Source organism: Bos grunniens, chromosome 2 (genome assembly GCF_055505025.1).
Source record: "Bos grunniens cultivar Pamir isolate PY7600 chromosome 2, Bosgru_T2T1.0, whole genome shotgun sequence".
Classification (NCBI taxonomy): domain Eukaryota; kingdom Metazoa; phylum Chordata; class Mammalia; order Artiodactyla; family Bovidae; genus Bos; species Bos grunniens.
The window spans coordinates 71,782,783-71,805,223 of NC_141166.1; the positions used below are offsets into that span (position 1 = coordinate 71,782,783).

At 43.5% G+C, this 22,441-nt stretch overlaps 1 protein-coding gene across 12 annotated transcripts in view; it reads left to right on the forward strand.

Annotated features, from left to right (window-relative positions):
- The window catches only part of GPR39 (G protein-coupled receptor 39), a 262,173-nt gene that overhangs the window by 178,893 nt on the left and 60,839 nt on the right, over positions 1 to 22,441 (forward strand). For 3 of the 12 annotated variants that reach the window (XR_015145333.1, XM_086350245.1, XM_086350235.1), the window contains exon 2: positions 16,930 to 17,050. The exons of 7 other annotated variants lie outside the window; for them this stretch is intronic. Coding sequence is in view for 4 of the 5 variants with exons in the window: in XM_086350245.1 (XP_086206371.1) it covers positions 16,930 to 17,024 (95 nt within the window). In the remaining variant the exon portion in view is untranslated. The remainder of the gene's footprint in view (positions 1 to 16,929; positions 17,051 to 22,441) is intronic. 2 more of the 12 variants (XM_086350261.1, XM_086350251.1) reach the window with 1 other exon arrangement.

Here is a 22,441-nt window from a genome sequence, read left to right on the forward strand (position 1 = left end):
AAGTAGACCAAATGGCAGGACCTGGCCAGCCCACCTTGGGGCCTCACAGAGCCAATGGAATTATCAGCAGTGCTTAATGTCAAGTTAGCCAAGCATCTCGAGGCCTGGGAGCCCAGTTGGCTGGGACTCCCAGCAGGAGTGATACGGCTGGCTTGACAGTGCCTCCCTAGCGATACCCAGTTCTTACACTCTCTCTGACCTCCTTACTTAAGAGTCATATTTTCCCAACTGTGGGTTACAACCCAGTGGTGAGTTGTGAAGTTGATTGAGTGGTTTACAACAAATATTGCAAAAAAGTGAAATTGGTGAGATGGTCAGGATTCTTCACAAGCATTACAGACTGTTTCCTGAATGCCAGGTGTTTGTTTACTGGGTAACAAGATAAAATATATCCCTTTAGTTCAGTTCAGTCACTCAGTCGTGTCCGACTCTTTGTGACCCCATGCAATTGCAGCACACCAGGCCTCCCTGTCCATCACCAACTCCCAGAGTTCACTCAGACTCATGTCCATCGAGTCAGTGATGCCATCCAGCCATCTCATCCTCTGTCGTCCACTTCTCCTCCTGCCCCCAATCCCTCCCAGCATCGGAGTCTTTTCCAGTGAGTCAACTCTTCATATGAGGTAGCCAAAGTACTGGAGTTTCAGCTTTTGCATCATTCCTTCCAAAGAAATCCCAGGGCTGATCTCCTTCAGAATGGACTGGTTGGATCTCCTTGCAGTCCAAGGGACTCTCAAGAGTCTTCTCCAACACCACAGTTCAAAAGCATCAATTCTTCATCGATCAGCTTTCTTCACAGTCCAACTCTCACATTCATACATGACCACTGGAAAAACCATAGCCTTGACTAGACGGACCTTTGTTGGCAAAGCAATGTCTCTGCTTTTGAATATGCTATCTAGTTTGGTCATAACTTTCCTTCCAAGGAGTAAGCGTCTTTTAATTTCATGGCTGCAGTCACCATCTGCAGTGATTTTGGAGCCCAAAAATATAAAGTCTGACACTGTTTCCCCATCTATTTGCCATGAAGTGATGGGACCAGATACCATGGTATTAGTTTTCTGAATGTTGAGCTTTAAGCCAACTTTTTCACTCTCCTCTTTCACTTTCATATCCCTTTACTGTGGGTCAGAATTTCAAAGTTACTGGACTTTTCTTCTAGCAATGACTTATTCCTCTAGAAGATGCCTACAATGTATACCCCTCAGAAAGAAGTGTTGCCAGTCCCACAAATTTGGGTACATTTCATCTACCTTTAAAGGAAAAAGACTAGTGGAACACTAGTCAACCTGTCAGTTTAAGGTTAATGTCCTTCTGGTATCCTCTGAATTCAGAAGGGCTGAAGGTTTCTGAGGAAGAGAATGATGGAAACAGGGTTTGGGAACATCTCAGTTGTTACTGCTGTACAGACAGGAAGAGTTGTTACAAACCATCCCAACACTTAGTGGCTAATTAAGTTGGGCCCATTTTATTTTGCTGAGGAATTAGATGAGTTAAGGATCAGGACAGAGCACAGCAGTCATGGCTTGTCTCCATTCCTTAATGTCAACCTTGGGCAGGAAAACTTGACAGCTGGAGGTAACCTGACCTCTGGGGGTTGGAATCACCTGGAGGGTCTTCATTTAAACATCTGTTACCCAACCAGACTTGGTGAAGAAATGTACAATGTTTATTACAGGGCACCAAGCAAGGAGTCCAGGTCAGCTAGTGCTCAAAACACCAGACCTCCCAGAAGGGTTTCAGGAAAGCATTTTTAAAGCAAGGTGGAGGGATGGGGCACAGGGACTGTGATCAGCTCGAGCACAATTCTGATTGGTTGATGGTGAGGTAATGGGGTGGTGTCACAGGATTTGATATCATCCAGTAGATGTGGACTACATGCTCATGATGATCAAGTAGTTAATTTCTTCCAGTTGCTGGGGGTTTTAGCATCTGTAAAACAACCCAGGAAATGTGCATCAGATGCTATTTATTATCTAGGTGCTTTAGGAAGAAGTTAAAGCAGAGGATATGGGGGAGGAGTCTATCCCTGGAAGGCCCCATAGGGTCCTAGGTCTGCTCCGTTACACATCAAGCAATTAATGTTCCCTGTCAGTGAAACCTCAGCCGAAGCTGTTGACCAGAGCACTGCACGGCAAACAGACTGTCAGAAAGCATTTAGCTAATTGTTAGACAAAACAATGAAGAACATCACTGCTGAAGGCCTCCCCTTGTGCGAGCCACTGAATAGTCCCTACAAAGAGGAAGATTCTGAAGCAAGAGATGGTGTCGACTTTACTCCCTTTCAGAAAAGATCTACCCAGGCAGGCAACAGTGGCACTCACGGGGAGGGGAAGGGAGCAGAAGTAAAATTGTTATGTTTCAAAATGGAAGATAAAAGGGTTGGGGGACTTGGCCAGCTAGTAAGTAAGGACATCCAGTTTTGAGAAACAGACAGGCTGTCATGCAAATGAGGCTTTCAGAGACAATTAGGTAGGAAATGGGATCCTATTACAAGATTACCAAACAGTGTTCACTCTCCCAGACTGGAATAATCCTCTTAATCTAGCTGCATTCATTTGGATAATCTGCAAAATCATGTTTGTGGACTTTTAACAATGGCAGAGACAATTCCCAGAGACTGTGATGTTGACAGAACTCTAAAGCTAGTCATTAACTTGAGCTGGCTAGAGTGGTGGCTGCTAATAGCTAGGAATGTCTTGGGTCCTGCTGTCAGGTAGAGTGGAGGGGAAAGGGCAGAAGGCCATTTGTAGACTCCCTGAGAGGACTGGACACAAAATACACCAGTATTTTTGCACTGTTTTGGTATCTTGACACATAGGGACCTCCTATGTACTTAAGTCAGTAATACTTCAGGGACTCTCTCAACCTTCCTGAGGTGTTACACCCCTCTCCCCAGCTACTTCTGTGCTCCCCTTGGGCCCTGGTAGAGGCATCACACTGCCTACTCCATCCCCAGTGAGGATCACTGGGCTGCCTCTCCCCTGGCCTTCCCCTAAGCCCCCATTTCCTCCTTTTGATCTCCGGTGGCCTCGGCCTACAGAGGCTTGAAGCAGGATTTTGGTTCTGTAGTGAGATATTGTGGAAAGTAGTGAAACAAGTAAAGTATTTTTTAGGAGTAAAAGTGTAGAGGTGGATAGACACAGGGTGAACTCAGAGAGAATCACACCCTTGTGGAAGTTTGAATCACTTATACGGGGCATTTCCTCTGGGTTTCCTTTGGCTAATCGTCTTGCTTTGCCTGGTTCTGAATTTATCTCAGGGTCCTCCCCTGTGTTCACGTGTCAAGATGGATTCTAGAGAAGAGGCCTCTGGGCAGCACTTACTGTGAGATGATGCCACCTCCTTTTTGACCTTGGAGGAGCCTTTCCATGCGTGTATAGTCAAGAAGGTCTCCTTGACTTCAAGAATGAGGAATATGTGGTCTCTTACTTGGGCAGGCTCAGCTTCTCCTTCCTGTGATTATCTTTTCCTTGGAGTATCTGTCCACAGGAGACAAACTCCAGCTGCTCAGCCTGGAGCCCATCTAACTCCTGCCTCACTTTCTCCTCCGGGAGCTTTCTGGCTCTCCTATGGCCCCTGGAGAGAAGTCACCCCACTTGCAGGAGTCCCTGCGCCTCATGAATCAGCCCCTATGTGGCTAAGGCAGAGCTGGTGGACAAGGCCACAGAAATCAAAGCACAGGGATTTATTCCTTCCAGGCCTTCTGGTAATTGATGTGAGTTGCACTCACACAAAAAAGTTGCTGATTTGCATCTAAGGACCTGGCGGGCTGTGCCAGCCTGCATCCCTGGGCACCACCACAAGTGCCCTCCACGCTCCAGGGAGGGCCCTCTCCCCCTCCCCCTCTCCCTCTTCTCTTTCCCTCCCCCTTCCTGTGTAGAACACCAGCTGATGGTCCTGGGGTAGGGTGTCAGGGGTCAGGGCACACAGACAGTGGCTGGAGCAGGATGACAGGACATACGGGGCAAGTGTGGAGCCCTTTGCCAGGGTCCACAGAGGCCTGGATTTGACAGTGCATTTCAGGGCACGATCAAGCCACAACCTCTTTGTCCTTCTGAGTCCCACCAGGTGGGGGTTCCCGAGTTGGACTTACTTTAGTCGCTTTTATTTTAGGGTGGAGGAGGGGGCAGAAGAGCAAAATCTGCCTCCTCGGTGGGTTTTTTTTTTTTTTTTTTCTTTTAATGACCTTCTCAGAGGGACCAATTCCACTGCGAATCTTCATAACACACCCATGAGTGCTCTCTGATTCATAGCTGCTGCCGCTGGTGGGAAATCATAACCTCCGCTGTGAGAGCAGATCAGCTCCAGTAAATGCATATGTTAATATGGCTGATGGAGCGTTGCATGTTCCTCTAAGAAAGACGGTAACATCAGTGCTGTCTGTGTCAATGCTTAAAAAAAAAAATAGAGTAGAGGGAACAACAAAAAACAAAGCCTTTCATTTGCATCATTTATAGTCAGTATTTAGTCAGATGGGAGCAGTTGGTTGGTCATTCCAGCCATGCCGCCTGGACCCCTGTGCCCTGCATTATTCAGTGAGCTCCTTGGGAGAATCTTCTAGTGTAGAGGCAGACTAGGGCATCTGAGTTTGGAAGGGCATGCTGGCTTCCCAAAGGGGTGCTCTTGGCCTGTCATTTCCTCTTTAGGACAAACTTGATATGCCATCTACTGTCTGCCATGTTGGTGACACTCCCGAGGATTTACCCAGTTGAGGCACCCTGTAGGGTCTCCCTGGAAGTTTTGCATGGCATCAAACAATTCAGCAACTTTAGCACCTGCCCTCTTGGATGTAGATCAATCAGTTTGTTTCCCCAGCAAAGCTACTGGAATTGGCCTGACAAGCATCACATTCCATATTTAACCTACAGGGTGATCACTTTCAAGCTTATTCTAGAGGAATTAATTCAGACCTCTGTTGCATGGTACACAGAATGCTGGGTCTTGGAATGAATGTGGTACCAACTGAAAGTGTAGATTTGTGACCACTATATGAGATTTCTTGATTCATTTCTTCTCCCTGGCTTAAGCTGAGTTGAGGCAGTATTTCTATCTTCTTCAGAAAAAGTGGTTAGTTTAGTTCTTTAGACTTTAAGTTACTGCCCATCAGGAGGACAGGAAATATCTTTGGCATGATTAACTGGTTGCAGTGGAAAATGAGACTTTAAAATTTGGGCATCTTTCATCTGATTTTCTGATGTTTGCAGTGCTAAAAAGCAATTCAGCTGAGTGAATTTAAAGATCTGATTGGCTTTGTTAAAGACTGTGCATCAGGCAGCATCTCTTTCAGCAACAGAGAGGAGCTTTGCTGAGCTGTAGAAAAGGAAATGTTTTAAAGACAGAAAGGAGACAGAAAAAGGAAATTATTATCAAAGAATGCATTGTTTCAGGCAAGGTCACCCTAAGGGGAATGGAAGGGCCATCAGCAGATTGCCTCACTAGTGCTGACCAGGTAATTCCAGATTGACTGGTTAAAGGTTATATCCTGGAATGGGAAGTGAGACTTCAATTAGATTAGGTATTAAGTCTTAGTTTGCTGACATGGGGCTTAGCACAAGTGACTCCATTTTGGCCCTATTTCTTTTTAACAGTTACCCCTTTTGATCAGACTCTCAGCTTAACCGAGAGATGTGACCAGAATTTAAGTCATTAGCAGCACTCTCAGCTACTACTCTGTGGTTTTGCAGCTTTTACTGATCCTCTGTGTGGCATTCACAGATCATGAGGTTTTTTGCCGAGTCTCTGATATTCACAGGGTCATGACTTTGGGTCTATAATATTTTTTTAAGTCAGTCTTTCTCTTCGTTCCTTTACTGATGCTCCATTCTTAGGGAGGTCATTTGTTGCTGGTTAGTGGCTACGGAGGCACATTTAAAGCTTTTTGAGAGAATAGAATGTACCAAGGAGACCACTATTATTATTAGCAGGATAATTTCCAGTGTCTGCACTTTGGAGCCATGGTCCCCAAGACCCAAATCAAAATCAAGGAAGTCAAACAAAGACCCCACAGAAGGGGTCACTTTTTAAGCCAAGGGGCTTGTTATGCAGCTGAATTTCGACTTCTCTAGAAGTGTTATCCAAGGTACAGTAAGTAGTGTTGGTCACAGCACAAATTCTTCCTTGCTCAGCGAAAAGGTCTGTTGTATTATCAAGAATAGCTTGGACTAGAGAGTTGACGGATTTTTGTAGGGAGTTACTGCCTTAGCAGATTTCACAACACTTTCAAGAGTTAAGGGGAGACTCTTGATCATAGCCTTGTGTACATTAACTCCTCCTGACCTTGTTAGAAGAAGCAAATCAGAATTGTGAATGCGTCCTTGTAATTCATTTGAATCTGCAACTTAGGACTGGAAAGCTGATAGCCATAGAGGCCAGTTAAATCTTAAAGGTCTGTAGGCCACACAGGCAGTTTTATTCTGATTACCCACCCTCCTTTGTGTCCCTTTTTTTGTGCGTAGTCGTAGAAGGCAATGGCACCCCACTCCAGTACTCTTACCTGGAAAATCCCATGGACGGAGGAGACTGGAAGGCTGCAGTCCATGGAGTGGCTAAAAGTCAGACACGACTGAGCGACTTCACTTTCACTTTTCACTTTCATGTATTGGACAAGGAAATGGCAACCCACTCCAGTGTTCTTGCCTGGAGAATCCCAAGGATGGTGGAGCCTGGTGGGCTGCCGTCTATGGGGTCGCACAGAGTCAGACACGACTGAAGCAACTTAGTAGCAGCAGCAGTACTTAGATACAAAGTTCCTCAGGTTTGGGATTATTAACCAGAGATGGGACCGATCAGAGTTTTTGGGTGGCAGTTTGAAAGGTGACACCCTGCCTTTTCCTTAGCAATAAACTAAAAAAAAAAATTGTAAACCCAAATTTATAAAACTAAAAAATAATTATAGACCCAGTTTCCTGGGAGATAGGGATAATGCTATTATCTTTTTAGGCAGATGCCAGAGTAAAGGAAAGAGAAGAGGAAAGGGTTTCATAGTTAAAGTATGAAGTCTTCATCTGGTGTCTTGGGAGGGAAATTATCTACCTCAATGTCAACTACTTTCCTTCCTGGTCAGGTTGGTTTGGAGGTCTCCAGCACCCGCACAGGACCAGGTGTCAGGTGGAACCTTCTTCAACTGTGATGTGTGTCCCTGAAGCTTTGCTGCCATCTGGGTAGTGAGGGGGACCTGAGATAGTCCCTTCCAAAGAGATTCAAGGGCAGTCTTTGCTCTTAGTGATTCCAAATCAAGAGAGTGGGAGAAAATTGAAAACATGAATTTGGAGAGTTGTAGCCAGATAATTGAGGAAATTAGAAGAATTCAGGATTCAGTCTAGTTGACAGATATATAACAACACCTCAAAGGTAATTAACAGAATCAGAATCGACAAAAGTGCCAACATAATTTTTATCTCTATAATCACCCCCATTTTTCCAAGGATAATCACTGTAAAACTAATTTGTTTGCATGAAACTTGACTTGATTATTTACATACAAGCAGTAAGATTGACCATTTAGTGATTGACCAAGCAGTGATTGACCATTTGGGTCCTTTTAAAGTCTGTTTTTAAAGAATCTACCTGCCCGTGCAGAAGAAGTGGATTCACCTGGGTCAGGAAGATCCCCCAAAGAAGGAAATGGCAACCCACTCCAGTATTCTTGCCTGGGAAATCTCATGGACAGAGGAGTCTGGCGGACTGTAGTCCATGGGGTTGCAAAAGTGTTGAACATGACTTAGTGACTGAACAACAACAAAGACTGCTTTGCTGACACCTTGTAAACAAGGTACCAGGTCCGTTTATCCGAGGAGCTTTATTGGCTCCATAAAGTCAACCTTAGATCTTTAAAACTGTCTGATCACATCTGGGTATATGCATATCTTTCTCAAACTTGACAAGTCAGTCAAACCTTTAGTAATATAGCCAGTGTTTCCAATTGTGTCTTATTACAAGGAAAACAGATTCCTATTGAGCTTATGCACATAACTAACTATATCATGTCATGAAAAGGACACTTAAGAGTTTCTGAATTCTGGAGGTATCAAGTAGGAAGAAAAAGTAAATGGTTCATCTTTGTTTACAAAGATAAACTTTGTACAAAGTATACTTTACCAATTGCTGTAAGGCCTAGATAGGTTTCTCTTATAGCTCAGCTGGTAAAGAAAATGTGTACAATACGGGAGACCTGGGTATGATCCCTGGGTTGGGAAGATACCCTGGAGAAGGGAAAGGCTATCCACTCCAGTATTCTGGCCTGGAGAATTCCATAGACTGTATAGTACCTGGGGTTGCAAAGAGTTGGACGTGACTGAGTGACTTTCACTTTCACTAGATAGTCTGAGAAAGGTTTCTTTAAATCAAAGGGAAAAAAAAAAGCATTAAGGAACCAAGTAGTTTTAAAGCAAAAGTCTAAAAATTATAATCATCCTCTTCAGTTTATTCAGTCTCATGTTATTTATTTTTGTTCTGCTCAAGTCTAGTTTCTCTGTTCTAGAAATTCTTAGTTGGTTCAGTTTTATGATCTTAAAGTTATTGGAACCCTGCACTTGTCCAAAGTCTTTTCCTTAAGTCTCCTTGAAGATGGGGTACATTTGCAGGAATGCTTTTCTAAAACCATCAAAGTAAAACAGTAACTATCTGAAAGTGACACAAGACTTTTTTTTAATGTCCGTTGGTAAAAGAGGTGATGATGAGAGTCACTATAATGGGAATTGAAAAATTATTTGCTTATTTCTATAACATAGATTTTAAGACAGTAACTAGAATTACAAGTGATAACATTATGCTTGTTATTGTTTAGTCACTAAATCGTGTCTGACTCTTTGTGACTCCATGGACTGTAGTCCACCAGGCTCCTCTGTCCATGGGATTTCCCAGGCAAGAATACCAGAGTGGGTTGCCATTCCTTCTCCAAGGGATCTTCCTGACACAGGGATTTAACCTGCGTCTCCTGTATTGGCAGGTGGATTCTTTACCACTGAACCACTAGGGAAGCCTCAATAGTATACTAGGACATACCATATTCTTAGGAATTTCATACAATTTCTGAAACACTTATTAATAATGTATATAAATCAAATAAAATTTTTAAAGGTTTAGCATCACTTATTTGACAGCATTTCCTATGTAATTAATGTTTTAATATATTATCTTATTTGGAAATGATCTGGATATCAATGAATTTAACTTAGCTCATTATTTACCTTCAGTTCAGTTCAGTTCAGTTCAGTCTCTCAGTCAGTCATGTCCGACTCTTTGCGACCCCATGAATTGCAGCACGCCAGGCCTCCCTGTCCATCACCAACTCCCGGAGTTCACTCAGACTCACGTCCATCAAGTCAGTGATGCCATCCAGCCATCTCATCCTCTGTCGTCCACTTCTCCTCCTGCCCCCAATCCCTCCCAGCATCAGAGTCTCTTCCAATGAGTCAACTCTTCGCATGAGGTGGCCAAAGTACTGGAGTTTCAGCTTTAGCATCATTCCTTCCAAAGAACACCCAGGACTGATCTCCTTTAGAATGGACTGGTTGGATCTCCTTGCAGTCCACGGGACTCTCAAGAGTCTTCTCCAACACCACAGTTCAAAAGCATCAATTCTTCGGCACTCAGCCTTCTTCACAGTCCAACTCTCTCATCCATACATGACCACTGGAAAAACCATAGCCTTGACTAGACGGACCTTTGTTGGCAAAGTAATGTCTCTTTTTTTCAATATGCTATCTAGGTTGGTCATAACTTTCCTTCCAAGGAGTAAGCGTCTTTTAATTTCATGGCTGCACTCACCATCTGCAGTGATTTTGGAGCCCCAAAAAATAAAGTCTGACACTGTTTCCATTGTTTCCCCATCTATTTCCCATGAAGTGATAGGACTCGATGCCATGATCTTCATTTTCTGAATGTTGAGCTTTAAGCCAACTTTTTCACTCTCCGCTTTCACTTTCATCAAGAGGCTTTTTAGTTCCTCTTCACTTTCTGCCATAAGGGTGGTGTCATCTGCATATCTGAGGTTATTGATATTTCTCCTGGCAATCTTGATTCCAGCTTGTGCTTCTTCCAGCCCAGAGTTTCTCATGATGTACTCTGCGAACTTTAAGGTTGCGAGTTACCAGAAAGATTCAAGAAAATTATTTAAAAAGTACCCCTAAAAACTTTTTATCCTACCTGCATCTGTTTATTTGTTCTTAACAAAGACTATTCACAAAAATGTCTTCCCTGGTGGCTCAGGCAGTAACTGCAATGCAGGAGACCCAGGTTCAATCCCTGGGTCGGGAAGATCCCCTGGAGAAGGAAATGGAAACACACTCCAGTACTCTTGCCTGGAAAATTCAATGGGTGGAGGAGCCTGGTAGGCTACAATCCATGAGGTAGCAAAGAGTTGGACACAACTGACCAACTTCACTCACAAAAATGTCACGGATATAAGACAATGTCAGTCTTTATCCTTAGTTATTTTCCTGGCTGACAAATTTTGTTATATAGATAGCACGAACTTATTATAAAATAAAAGTATTATATTTCATGCCAGTAACTCTAAAGACATGCTTAAATTAAACCAACAAGATTAAACTAGCTTTACTACCTAATATTTTCCAAGATCACATGAACTTGGAATTCATTTGGGTTAGTTTCTATTATGTTTCTGATAATTTATATTAATATAAACACTTACTTTTCTTTAAGCCAATTTGAGTTCTTTCACAAATTAATTGTTTTGCATTAATATCTGAAGGTAGAAACATACCACGTATTTACATTATATAGATAGACACGCGTAAACATATATACAGATGAAAACACTGACTTCTGTTTTACTAGTTTACAAAAGAATTTGAATCTAAGTGATTTTTCTGGTAGATGAAATAAATAAGTCAAAGTTACCTGCTTGGAAAGCTAAAGTAAAGTTTCAAATGATGCCCCACCCTCCACCCTTTTGTTTCCTGAAAAGAATCACTTCTCTGAAGTTGGTATATTAAAATTTACATCTCAGAGGCAGAAGGAAGAAGCCCCAAAATCTTCCCCGTTAAGATAAATAGGGCAGGTTTCAGTTCAGTTCAGCCACTCAGTTGTGTTGGCAAGTTGGCAGCACGCCTGGCACCATGCCAGGCTTCCCTGTCCCTCACTGTCCAGGGCAGATTTGGGGATTGGTAGAAAGGAATAGGTGAGCTTTGGTCAGGCCTCTAGAGCTACATTTGTAGTTATGCAAATACTTTAAGGACAGTTGCTTTTGATTCAGTGAGGAATTAGGTTGTAACTTAAATGACATCATAGGTTTTGTGTTCAGTCGCTCAGTTGTGTCTGACTCTTTGCGACCCTATGGATGGTAGCCCATCAGGTTCTTCTATCCGTGGAGTTTTCCAGGCAAAAATACTGGAGCAGGTTGCCATTTCCTACTCCAAGGGATTTTCCTATCCCAGGGATTGAACCTGGATCTCTTGCATCTCTTGCATTGGCAGACGGATTCTTTACTGCTGTGCCACTTGAGAAGCCTCCAGGCTGTACTTGATCTTAGCCAAAAGGCCAAGAAGCGACCATAGGTTGATTCACCCAAAAATCTTTTGCAAAGTATTTAGAACCCCTTCCATTCACCGCCCCCCCCCCCCACACACACACACTGGGTACTTACTTTACTTTTAGCTTAGAAGAGAAGGCCTAAAGAATTCCTTTCAGGGTCTGAATATCAGCTTCCATTTTGGCCAAATTTTAGTTCATAAAATTTTATTGAATTATTTAAAATATTTACCAAGTTTTAGCCAGGACGTACTGCCAATAAATATTTCTGGCAGTATTAAGCAACCCTTGGATTTAGGAGGTGTCCCCAAGGTGGGTACAAAAGATATTTTTCTCTCTCTGGGGAACTGTAGAGAGAGATCCAGGAGAACTGACTCTGGTAAGGATTCTCACCCTTAGCAAACTTTTGCCTGTTTTCCCAGCAACCCATTTGTAGGTTCCAAGTGGGATTTAAAATAATTTAGTTTTTTTTGGCTGTTTAAGGGAATAATGCAGCAGTTTACCAGAAAATTACTCAGAGATCCTTCAACTCCAGAAAGAGTCTGATTGAGGGGACTCTTACAGATAAGGGAGCATCAGTAAGAACATTAACTTGATACAGACTTGTTTATTGTCTTGAGGAATCTTCAAAGTAGAAAGACAATTCATACAGAGGGTTAGTAGAATGAATACTCAAGTAAAGGAATATAGATGGGAGCAGTGGGAATCAACATCAGCCCTGTAAGTCTTTCATTTTAGGTACTTTGCATAACTTTAATTTTGTTTATTATTATTATTTTTTGTAATGAATCTTTCAAGGCAGGTATTTTGGAATTTCGAAGCCTTTTGGAGGCTTTTGCATACCAATTAAAGTAAGTGTCCCTTGCTTTTAAGTGCTCTTTTTAAATTGTTTTATCTAGTTAGAAAACTACCTCACTAATCCCAACCAGGTAATTCCAAGATAATTGGTGAAAGGCCACATTCTTGGGGGAAGAGTTGGGTCGAGATTGCTGTTAGGTTAGGTATTTGGTCTTGCTTTGCTGACATGGGGCTTAGCACAAATGATTCCATTTGGGGTCTGTTATTTGTTTTTAATAGCAGCATTAAAGGATTGATCATGGCATCTGGTCCCATCACTTCATGGCAAATAGATGGGGAAACAGTGGAAACAGTGTCAGACTTTATTTTGGGGGGCTCCAAAATCACTGCAGATGGTGACTGCAGCCATGAAATTAAAAGATGCTTACTCCTTGGAAGGAAAGTTATGACCAACCTAGATAGCATATTCAAAAGCAGAGACATTACTCTGCCAACAAAGGTCCATCTAGTCAAGGCTATGGTTTTTCCAGTGGTCATGTATGGATGTGAGAGTTGGACTGTGAAGTAAGCTGAGCACTGAAGAATTGATGCTTTTGCACTGTGGTGTTGGAGAAGACCCTTGAGAGTCCCTTGGACTGCAAGGAGATCCAACCAGTCCATTCTGAAGGAGATCAGCCCTGGGATTTCTTTGGAAGGAATGATGCTAAAGCTGAAACTCCAGTACTTTGGCCACCTCATGCGAAGAGTTGACTCATTGGAAAAGACTCTGATGCTGGGAGGGATTGGGGGCAGGAGGAGAAGTGGACGACAGAGGATGAGATGGCTGGATGGCATCACCGACTTGATGGACATGAGTCTGAGTGAACTCCAGGAGTTGGTGATGGACAGGGAGGCCTGACGTGCTGCAGTTCATGGGGTCGCAAAGAGTCAGACACGACTGAGTGACTGAACTGAAAGGATTGAAGATGTGTTCCCATGTTTAAAAGTTTTAAAGTCCTCTAGTGGAAACTGTGTTTTGGTTCAGAAGGGATTAGGACAGTCCCAGGAGATTGTAATCCAGCTTGATCACTGTGGCATCTCACCAGTGGTATACCTGCTAAAAATGGAAGCTGTCACATGTTTCAGTGAAGCTGTGCTATCTTAAAGAAAGAAAAGTGTCCAGTGTCTCCAGACACATAAAAGCATAGAAAACAAGGTTTTGTAGCACATTAGGAGATCTGTGGCTCTTTGGCCCTTTCTTCAGTTATTTGTAGCTAACTCTCTGTCATAATTGACCAAGTACCAAGACACCATCCCAAAATACCTGCTTCTTGTAGCTGGGGCCAGTGTCCTTCATAAAAATATGCATTTGTGTGTGTGTGTATATATGAGTGTGTGTGTGTGTGTGTGCACGTGTTATTTGGCCTTAAACTATAGTAAAATACTTGGGAAAATGGAAGCATCTTTGTTTTCCTATCTGGGTTAGTCTTTAGCAAATATTAGAATAAGTTATTTTCCCCTGGCTATGTATATTCTGCTGATGGAAAATAGAGGGCAGGTTACTGTGAGCATAAAGAGATGTGACAGGCATAAAACCAGCCTTCTGAGGGTTCCTGTGTTTCATGCCAGTGCCAAGATCTTTTGCTCAGGTCTTTAATTTGAGCGTAGCTCATAAAGTATGGGGTCTTGGCATACTGCAATAGGTCTCGAGGTTTTGCCTAAGAATGTAGATCTGGTGGCTGGGACAGCAGGGAGATAGGCAAGGAGTGGGGAGTTGGAGTGGTTGTGATGAGGAATAGGGAGATTCTTTTAAGGCAGGGAGTGGATAGTAATCTTGGGATCAAAGACTTTTGGGAACTGGCCTGGCTTCTGTCTGAACCCCTTTTAATATGGGAGTTTTTCTTTCTCTCATATATTTTCCCTTATCAGTAGGCAGTGAGAACTCTGTACCCTTAACTGGGAAGGAATAATGGGGGAAAAAAAAAAAGACTTTCTCTGCTCACAGTACTCCTGACACCACACACTTCCCTAGTTCTCTGTGGACACCAACGGAGTGACCTGCAACTCAATTCAATTCTGATGCTACTCAGACTTAGTGCAGAGCCCTCAGCCTTTGCAGTGCAAAGGTTCAGTCCTGCAAGACTGTCCCCCACTTCAGACACTAGTCATAAGTGGTGTGTTTGTTCCCAGATTACTCTCACTTCTGCCCAGTTTGGTTACCAACCAGGGGTTCCCATGACCCCTCCTCAAGTTAGATTATTTACTATAACAGTTCATAGAGCTCAGGAAAATACTTTGCTTACATTTTTCAGTTTGTTGTAAAGGATGTTATCAAAGATACAAATGAACAGCCAGATGAAGAGGTACACAGGACAAGGTCTGGAAGGGTCCAGAGTTAAGAAGTTGCTGTCCCAGTGGAGTTGAGATATACCTGCCTTCCAGCACCAGAGTGTGCTCACCAACCTAGAAGCTCTCAGATCCCTGTCACTGATGGTTTTTATGGAGGTTCCATGACACAAACATGGTTGAGTAAAGCATTGGCCATTGGTGATTAACTCCATCTTCATATACTCTAACCTTCCTAGAGGTCAGAGGTGGGGAGGGGGCTGAAAGTTTCCACCTTCTGATCATGTGACTGGTTCCTCTGGCTACCAGCCTTTATCCTCAGAAAGCTAGCTCATTAGCATAAACTCTGATATAGTTGAAAGGAGCTTATTAGGGGGTAAAAAAGACACTCTGCTCACCCATACACTCAGGAAATTCCAAGAGCTCTGTGCCAGGAACTGGGAATGAAGCCCAACAGATATTTTTTTTTTAATCACGATATCACAGTGGCCAAGAATCTTATTTCAGCTACTAATATTGTAGGACAAACTATCCTAAAGTGTACTGGCTTAAGCTAACGACTGGTTTATTATGCTCATGGTTTCTGTGGGTCAGTTGGGACAGGGCACAGTGGGAATGTCTGTCTCTGCTCCATGATATCTGGGACCTCAGCTAGGAATGTGGAGGCTGGGGGCTAACTTGATGGCTGGGGACAGGAATTGTCTGGAAGCTCCTATGCTTGCTTGTCTGGGGCCTGGGCTTATGGGATGCCCAGAATGGAAGGACTGAGATTGCTTGTTATTTGGCTTCCTCACAGCATGGCGGCATCTGAGGAGTTGGACTTAATTAAGTCTTCTTACGTTAGGGTTCGGGGTCCATGCTGCAGTGTTCCAGTGAATAAGGCAAAAGCTGCTGATATTCCATGCAGCCATGGACGTTCTACAGTGCCACTGCTGCTATACACTACTGGGAAAAGCAAACCCACCCATCGGAGAAGATTGGATTCCACCTCTTAATGGGGGTTTTCAGCTTTAATGCATATCTTCTGAAGACTCACGCCTTCATTTTCTCTTTCTGTGTGGATATTTAAATCCAAGTCCCAAGGTTACCAAGACAGATATCTCAAGAGGCCTGTCAGCATCATCAGACAGACCTACTACTCAGTCTGTCTTCATTTTCAGCCCCTGGAGAGTCCCTTGCTTTCTTACAAGTTCAGTTAGTTATATCTTAGAATGCTGTTACTTTTTATTCAGAGATGTTAGGAATTTAGTGGTAGAAGATTTTAGGGTTTGGGTCCAAATTTGAGTCCAAATTACTGCTGGAAACAGATGTAAGATTGTTCTGTTTTTCTGAGCTTCAGATAAGAAGTTCAAAAGCATACTTCAATTCAGCAAGCATTTACTGGTCACTTACTGAGGGAGCATGACAACATCACACTGAAGAAGAGTGTGTGGGCTGGGAGATATTGTTGCAGCAGCTTTTAGAAAATATAATCAGCCACAGATGGGGTGATAGAGGAATCGAGCAATCAAGATCCCAAGGGCAACCCTTGGGATATTCTTGCTCCTGCCTCAACTTAGAACAGCTCTGACTTGGAATCTGTGTACTGATGAAGCAACTGATTAGTCAAATTAATTAAATTTTTAAAAAATTAATCAGATGAGTCATTTGGGGTGGTGGTGATGATGGTGTTTTAGTCGCAAAGTCTTATCTGACTCTTGTAACCCCATGGATTATAACCCTCCAGGCTCCTCTGTCCATGGGATTTTCCAGGCAAGAATACTGGAGTGGGTTGCCATTTCCTTCTCCAAGGAATCTTCCCAGCTCAGGGACTGAACCCAAGTCTCAGTCTCCTGCACTGTAGACAGATACTTTCCTACTGAACCACCAGGGAAGCCCTATTACTTGGGGTGGTGTTAGCCAAAAACAAGTTGACTGACCAAGAGCTTGCCTTGACTTTGCTGTTAGATAGGTCCACGTAGAGACTCAGGAGGCAGCATTCCTGGCAAGTGTATGCTCCCCCACCCCACCCCCTCCACCTCCTGGGTTACTAACTGGTTACCTGGCAACCAGCTTTCTTCAACATCATCTGCAGAGCCACCAGGCTCAGCCTCCCCTCCCCCAGCCCTTGAGTCTCCCATGGATCACTGGGGACCTGGGGAATGGGATACATAATGAGATTTTAATTGTCACATTGTCTCTGATCTTTTTTCTGTGTGCATATCTTCTAGGCAGAGATGTAATTTCAATTAATTTTGCCTATCTGATAAAAGTTTCATATCCTTTAGGCTAATTTCATTTGAACTAATCAGCACCACGTTCATCTTTGAGTTCCAGCCTGGATGTCTTACCTTATCTGGAGCAGAGATCACCTCCCTCTGTCACATCAAAGAGTGTCTGGGCTGTGCAAGTGGACCAAGCTGTGAGACGTGGCCTCTCAGCCCGCACTGAGGTAGTTTGTGGGGCCTTTTGTTTTTCTCACTTGAAGAGCTTTACTAAAAGCTCATTTGGTTTTCCTATTTTTCAGTTCAAGATATCAGTATTTCCCAAACAAAAGGTCTCCCATTGCTTTGTGTAGACCCATAAAGATTAAAATTACACTGAACCTGGAGTGCGTGCATGCTAAGTTACTTCAGTCATGTCTGACTCTTTGCAATCCTGTGGACTGTAGCCCTGCCAGGCTCCTATGTCCATGGGATTCTCCAGGCAAGAATACTGCAGTGGGTTGCTGTGCCCTCCTCCAGGGGATCTTCTCAACCCGGGAATCGAACCCTCGTCTCTTACGTCTCCTGCATTGGCAAGTGGGTTCTTTACCACTAGCACCACCTGGAGAGCCCTGTAGTTTTTCCTTTTCTCCCTGCTTCTGCGGGATATGTGGCAGCTATATCTCAGTGATGAATGTCAGCTTTTGTTTTATTAAGGAAAGTGGGAAGATGAGGAAGGCATTGTAGTCTGTGGGGAGAATGGACTGAGGTCATTCTCATGAAACCCCGTAGCTGTGCCAGCTCTTGTTAAAATTCATTTGAACCACAAATACGCCTTTCTCAAAATGAAGCTACTTCTATTTTTTCCCCATATAACATAACTAAACTACAAACTGAGTTTATCACTTATCCTTTGATGTGGTACTGAGTTTGGCCAAAACCAAGCAACTGATTGAAGGTTTACTTGAGGAAGAAAAGCCAAATGCCGAAAGGTAGTGCTTAAGCAAAGTGCATATTGACTGGTCTTTGGTTTTCACTGCTAGTGTTTTCTAGCTAGGAATTTTTATCTCTCTTCTATCAGATTAAGAATCATAATCTAAAATATAGGAGTGAAAGGGAAAGGGTTGGGCAGAAGGAGAAAGCAGAACAAGTGAGGCGGAAGATACACACATACACACAGTGATGATGGTCCGGTCCCCAGAAAACCAGGCCTGGAGTCCTAGCCCAGGTCACTTACTCGTTAACAGTGTGATTCTAGATAAGCACTCGGCCCTATTCCTCCATGAGCAAGAATAAAGAGCGGATGGACCAGGACCCATGGAACCATGGCCCACTGGTGTCTACCTATCTTTGATTTCGAGCCATGTGAGTAGGTGTTGATTTGGGGCTGCAAGGGCAGACGCTGAGTTATGGACTTGGCAGAGGTCAAGAGGTTGTAGAAAGTAAAACTTGCTTTTGTGATGGTACTTAAGTCCAAGCACTGTCCATCACTCTTACTGCTGTCACAGTGAGAGTGGTTCCAGCTCTTAGGGCTGGACTTGCACCAACCCCCTGGGAATTAGGTGTATACATGTGCCCATTTGATTATTTATATTGCAAATGTAGAATGAGAAGTGCATCTGTTATGTAGACTCTAGTGTTTATATCCACAGATCATCACATCTGTGATGGATAAGCATGCTACAGGAAAAGATATATTATACTCAACCATTCACCTGTTGCAGGACTCTTGATTCTTTCCAGCTTAGAGCAATTATGAATAAAACTTTTACAAACATTTACTTGCAAGTATTTGCATGAACATAGCTGTTCAACTCACTGGGGTAAATGGCTAGGAGTGGGATTGCTGGGATGTATTATGGTGTTATGCCAGTGCCAATGTGTGATTGGTTTGCAGCCAAACCATCTTCCAAAATAGCTGCACCATTTTGCATTCCCATCAGCAATGGATGAGAGCTTAAACTGTGCTCATAATATTACTTGCTGAACAGGAACTCAGTTATGTGTGCTATAGATATTTTGAGGGTTTGCTAAATGCCAAGGGGTGTTTTCAAGATTGAGAGCAAAATACACAAAAATTCTTGTAATCATGGAGTTTATTATCTATTTGAGGGGATAAGAAAACAAATATCACGCATGTTGCGTATCTAGCATACACAATGGTGATTGGTGCTAAAGAGGAAATTAAAACACGGGAGTGAAATTTTAAATAGGGTGGTCAGCAAGGGTTCACTTAGAGGGTGACATTTGAGCAAAAAACACACGAAGAAGGTGAGGGAGGGAGCTGTGTGGGGATCGTGGGAAAGAGCATTGCAGGTAGAGGCACAGGAGCTGTGAAAGCCTTAGGATGGGAGCATAGCTGATCTGTGCATGTGGTTGAGCAGAGTCATGGAGGGGATAAGAAAACAAATATCACGCATGTTGCATATCGAGTGTACACAATGGTGATTGGTGCTAAAGAGCAGGTCATGAGACATGAGGTTAGAGAGGAAAGTAGTGGTGAAGGAGCCCGTTCCTGGGGGGCATGGTAGAGACTGGGTGTTTTTCTTGGTGTCGGATGGGCAGCCATTGGCAGGATTGAGCTGAGTAGTGACATGCTCTAAGGTTTTAGAAGGGTCACTCTGGGTGCTGTGTTGAGAATAGCAGAGATTGAGGGGGAGGATAGAAGCAGGGAGGGTGGTTAGGAAGCAGAGGCAGTAAACCCAGTGACAGACCTGTGGCTTAGGCCAGGATGGCAGCCGTGAAGACTGTGGCAAATGATTAGATTCTGGAGATATTTTGAAATTGGAACCAACAGGACTTCTTGGTAGATTGGATGGGGAATTTGAGGGAAAGCATGATATCAAGGTACCCAGACTGAGATCAAATTTCAGACTAAGGGCCCAGTCCTCATAAGATGGTCCTTACCTCAGACACTGGGCTTCCCTGATGGCTCGGTGGTAGAGAATCCTCCTGCCAATGCAAAAGATGCAGGTTTGATCTCTGGGTCCGGAAACTCCCTTAGAGAATAAAATGGCAACCCACTCCAGTATTCTTGCCTGGGAAATCCCATGGCAGAGAAGCCGGGCAGCTACAGTCCACGAGGTTGCAAAAGAGTTGGACATGACTTAGCGATTAAAGAACAACTACAACTTCAGACACCAGCTTAAAATTCAAGGGTGTTCAGGACTACCCTCACTTTTGACCATCTGGTTACAAATTTTGGAGTTGCTATGACCACTCTCAGGTTCCATAATTCACTAAGAAGGCTCACAGAACTCACTGAAAGCTTTCACTGAAAGCTGTAATTAGGAAATCACAGTTTCTAGTAGCCAAAGGATGCAAATTAGACAAGTTGTATAGGGTGAAGATTTTTGTGGATATCAGATGCAAAGCTTTCATCCCTAGAAACACATTGCCCTTCTCAGCTCCCATGTGTGACTGTATTGGAGGATTGCCAACCAGGGAAACACACCCAAGCTTGGTGTCCAGAGTATTTATTGGGGTTTCATAATACACACATGATTGATTGAATCACTTACCACATGACCTATCTGTAGCTTCCCTCCCCTCTTCCCTGGAGATCAAGCTTATATCACATGGCTCAAAGTCCTAACCCTCTAATCACATGGTTGGTGTTTCTGGTGGGGCTAAGCCTATCCTGAGTTATAAAGAAAAGATAATTTTATCACTCCAGAAATGAACTCCCAGGAGCTGGAGATGAAGGCCAGCCAAATTCTTTATTACCCACAGGATAACTGCTAAGGTTTTGATCCAGACAAGTGGAAGGATAGGATTTCCCTTCAGTGAGGGGGGGAGAGAAGAGCCAGCTTGGAAGTGAAGAGGTCAGGAGCTGTATGTGGACCTGTTAAGTTTAATGTGCTGTTTAGTCATCTAAGTGAAGGTGAAATTAGACTGTTGGATAACAGGTCTGGTGTTCAGGGATGGGTTCTGGTCGAAAGTGAAAATCACAGGAGGCTGATGGATGTACAGTAGAGATATGCTTGAAGCTTGGAAACCTGGGGTCTTGTGGCAGTGAAGTGTGGGCACTCTCCCCATCTGGCTCACTGGGCAGCCCGTTTCTGTTCTCCAGTCCAACAATCCCCTTTGCCCAGAAAGTCATTTCCATAACAGTCCGTCCAGCTCACCTTGACTCCTAAGTTACATCTTTATAAGTAACCTCTGGGATGATTCTCAGAGGAATGGTGAATTATAACCAACATGGATTAATCTTACCAGTATAGGAATCAGAGGGTAATCTCTGCATTTACTGCCATATCATGGGTTGTTGTTGTTGTTCAGTCGCTCAGTCATGTTGAACTCTTTGCAACCCCATGGACTGCAGCATGCCAGACTTCCCTGTCCTTCACTATCCCCTGAAGCTTGCTCAAACTCATGTCCATTGAGTGCATGATGCCATCGAACCATCTCATCCTCTGTCGTCCCCTTCCCCCTCTGCCTTCAATCTTTCCCAGAATCAGGGTCTTTTCTAATGAGTCAGCTCTTCCCATCAGGTGGCCAAAGTATTGGAGCTTCAGCTTCAGCATCAGTCCTTCCAATGAATATTCAGGACTGGTTTCCTTTAGGATGAACTAGTTGGATCTCCTTGCAGTCCAAGGGACTCTCAAGAGTCGTCTCCAGCACCCTAGTTCAAAGGCATCAGTTCTTCAGCATTCAGCCTTCTTTATGGCCCAACTCTCACATCCACACATGACTGCTGGAAAAACTGTAGCTTTGACCATACAGACCTTTGTCAGAAAAGTAATGTCTCTGCTTTCTAATACGCTGTCTAGGTTTTTCATAGCTTTTCTTCCAAGGAGCAAGTGTCTTTTAATTTCATGGCTGCAGTCACTGTCTACAGTGATTTTGGAGCCCAAGAAAATAAGTTTGTCAGTATTTCCATTGTTTCCCCATCTGTTTGCCATGAAGTAATAGGACTGGATTCCATGATCTTAGTTTTCTGAATGTTGAGTTTTAAGCCAGCTTTTTCACTCTCCTCTTTCACTTTCATCAAGAGGCTCTTTACTTCCTCTTCACTTTCTGCCATAAGGGTGGTGTCATCTGCGTCTCTGAAGTTATTGATATTTCTCCCGGCAATCTTGATTCCTGCTTGTAATTCATCAGCCGGCATTTCACATGATGTACTCTGCATAGAAGTTAAATAATCAGGGTAACAATATACAGCCTTGACATACTCCTTTCCCAAATTTAGACCAGTTTGTTGTTCCATGGTGGTTTAGTCGCTAAGTCATGCCCAAGTCTTGCGACCCCATGGACTATAGCCCACCAGGTTCCTCTGTCCATGGGATTCTCCAGGCAAGAAAACTGGAGTGAGTGGCATTTCCTTCTCCATGGGATCTACCAGACCCAGGAATCAAACCCAGGTCTCCTGCATTGCAGGCAGATTCTTTACCAACTGAACTACAAGGGAATGTCTGATTCTAACTGTTGCTTTTTGACCTGCATATAGGTTTCTCAGGAAGCAGGTAAGGTGGTCTGATATTGCCATCTCTTAAAGAATTTTCCACAGTTCCTTGTGATCTACACAGTCAGCAACTTTAGTCAATGAAGCAGAAGTAGATGTTCTTCTGGAACTCTCTGGCTTTTTCTGTGATCCAATGGATGTTGGCAATTTGATCTCTGATTCCACTGCCTTTTCT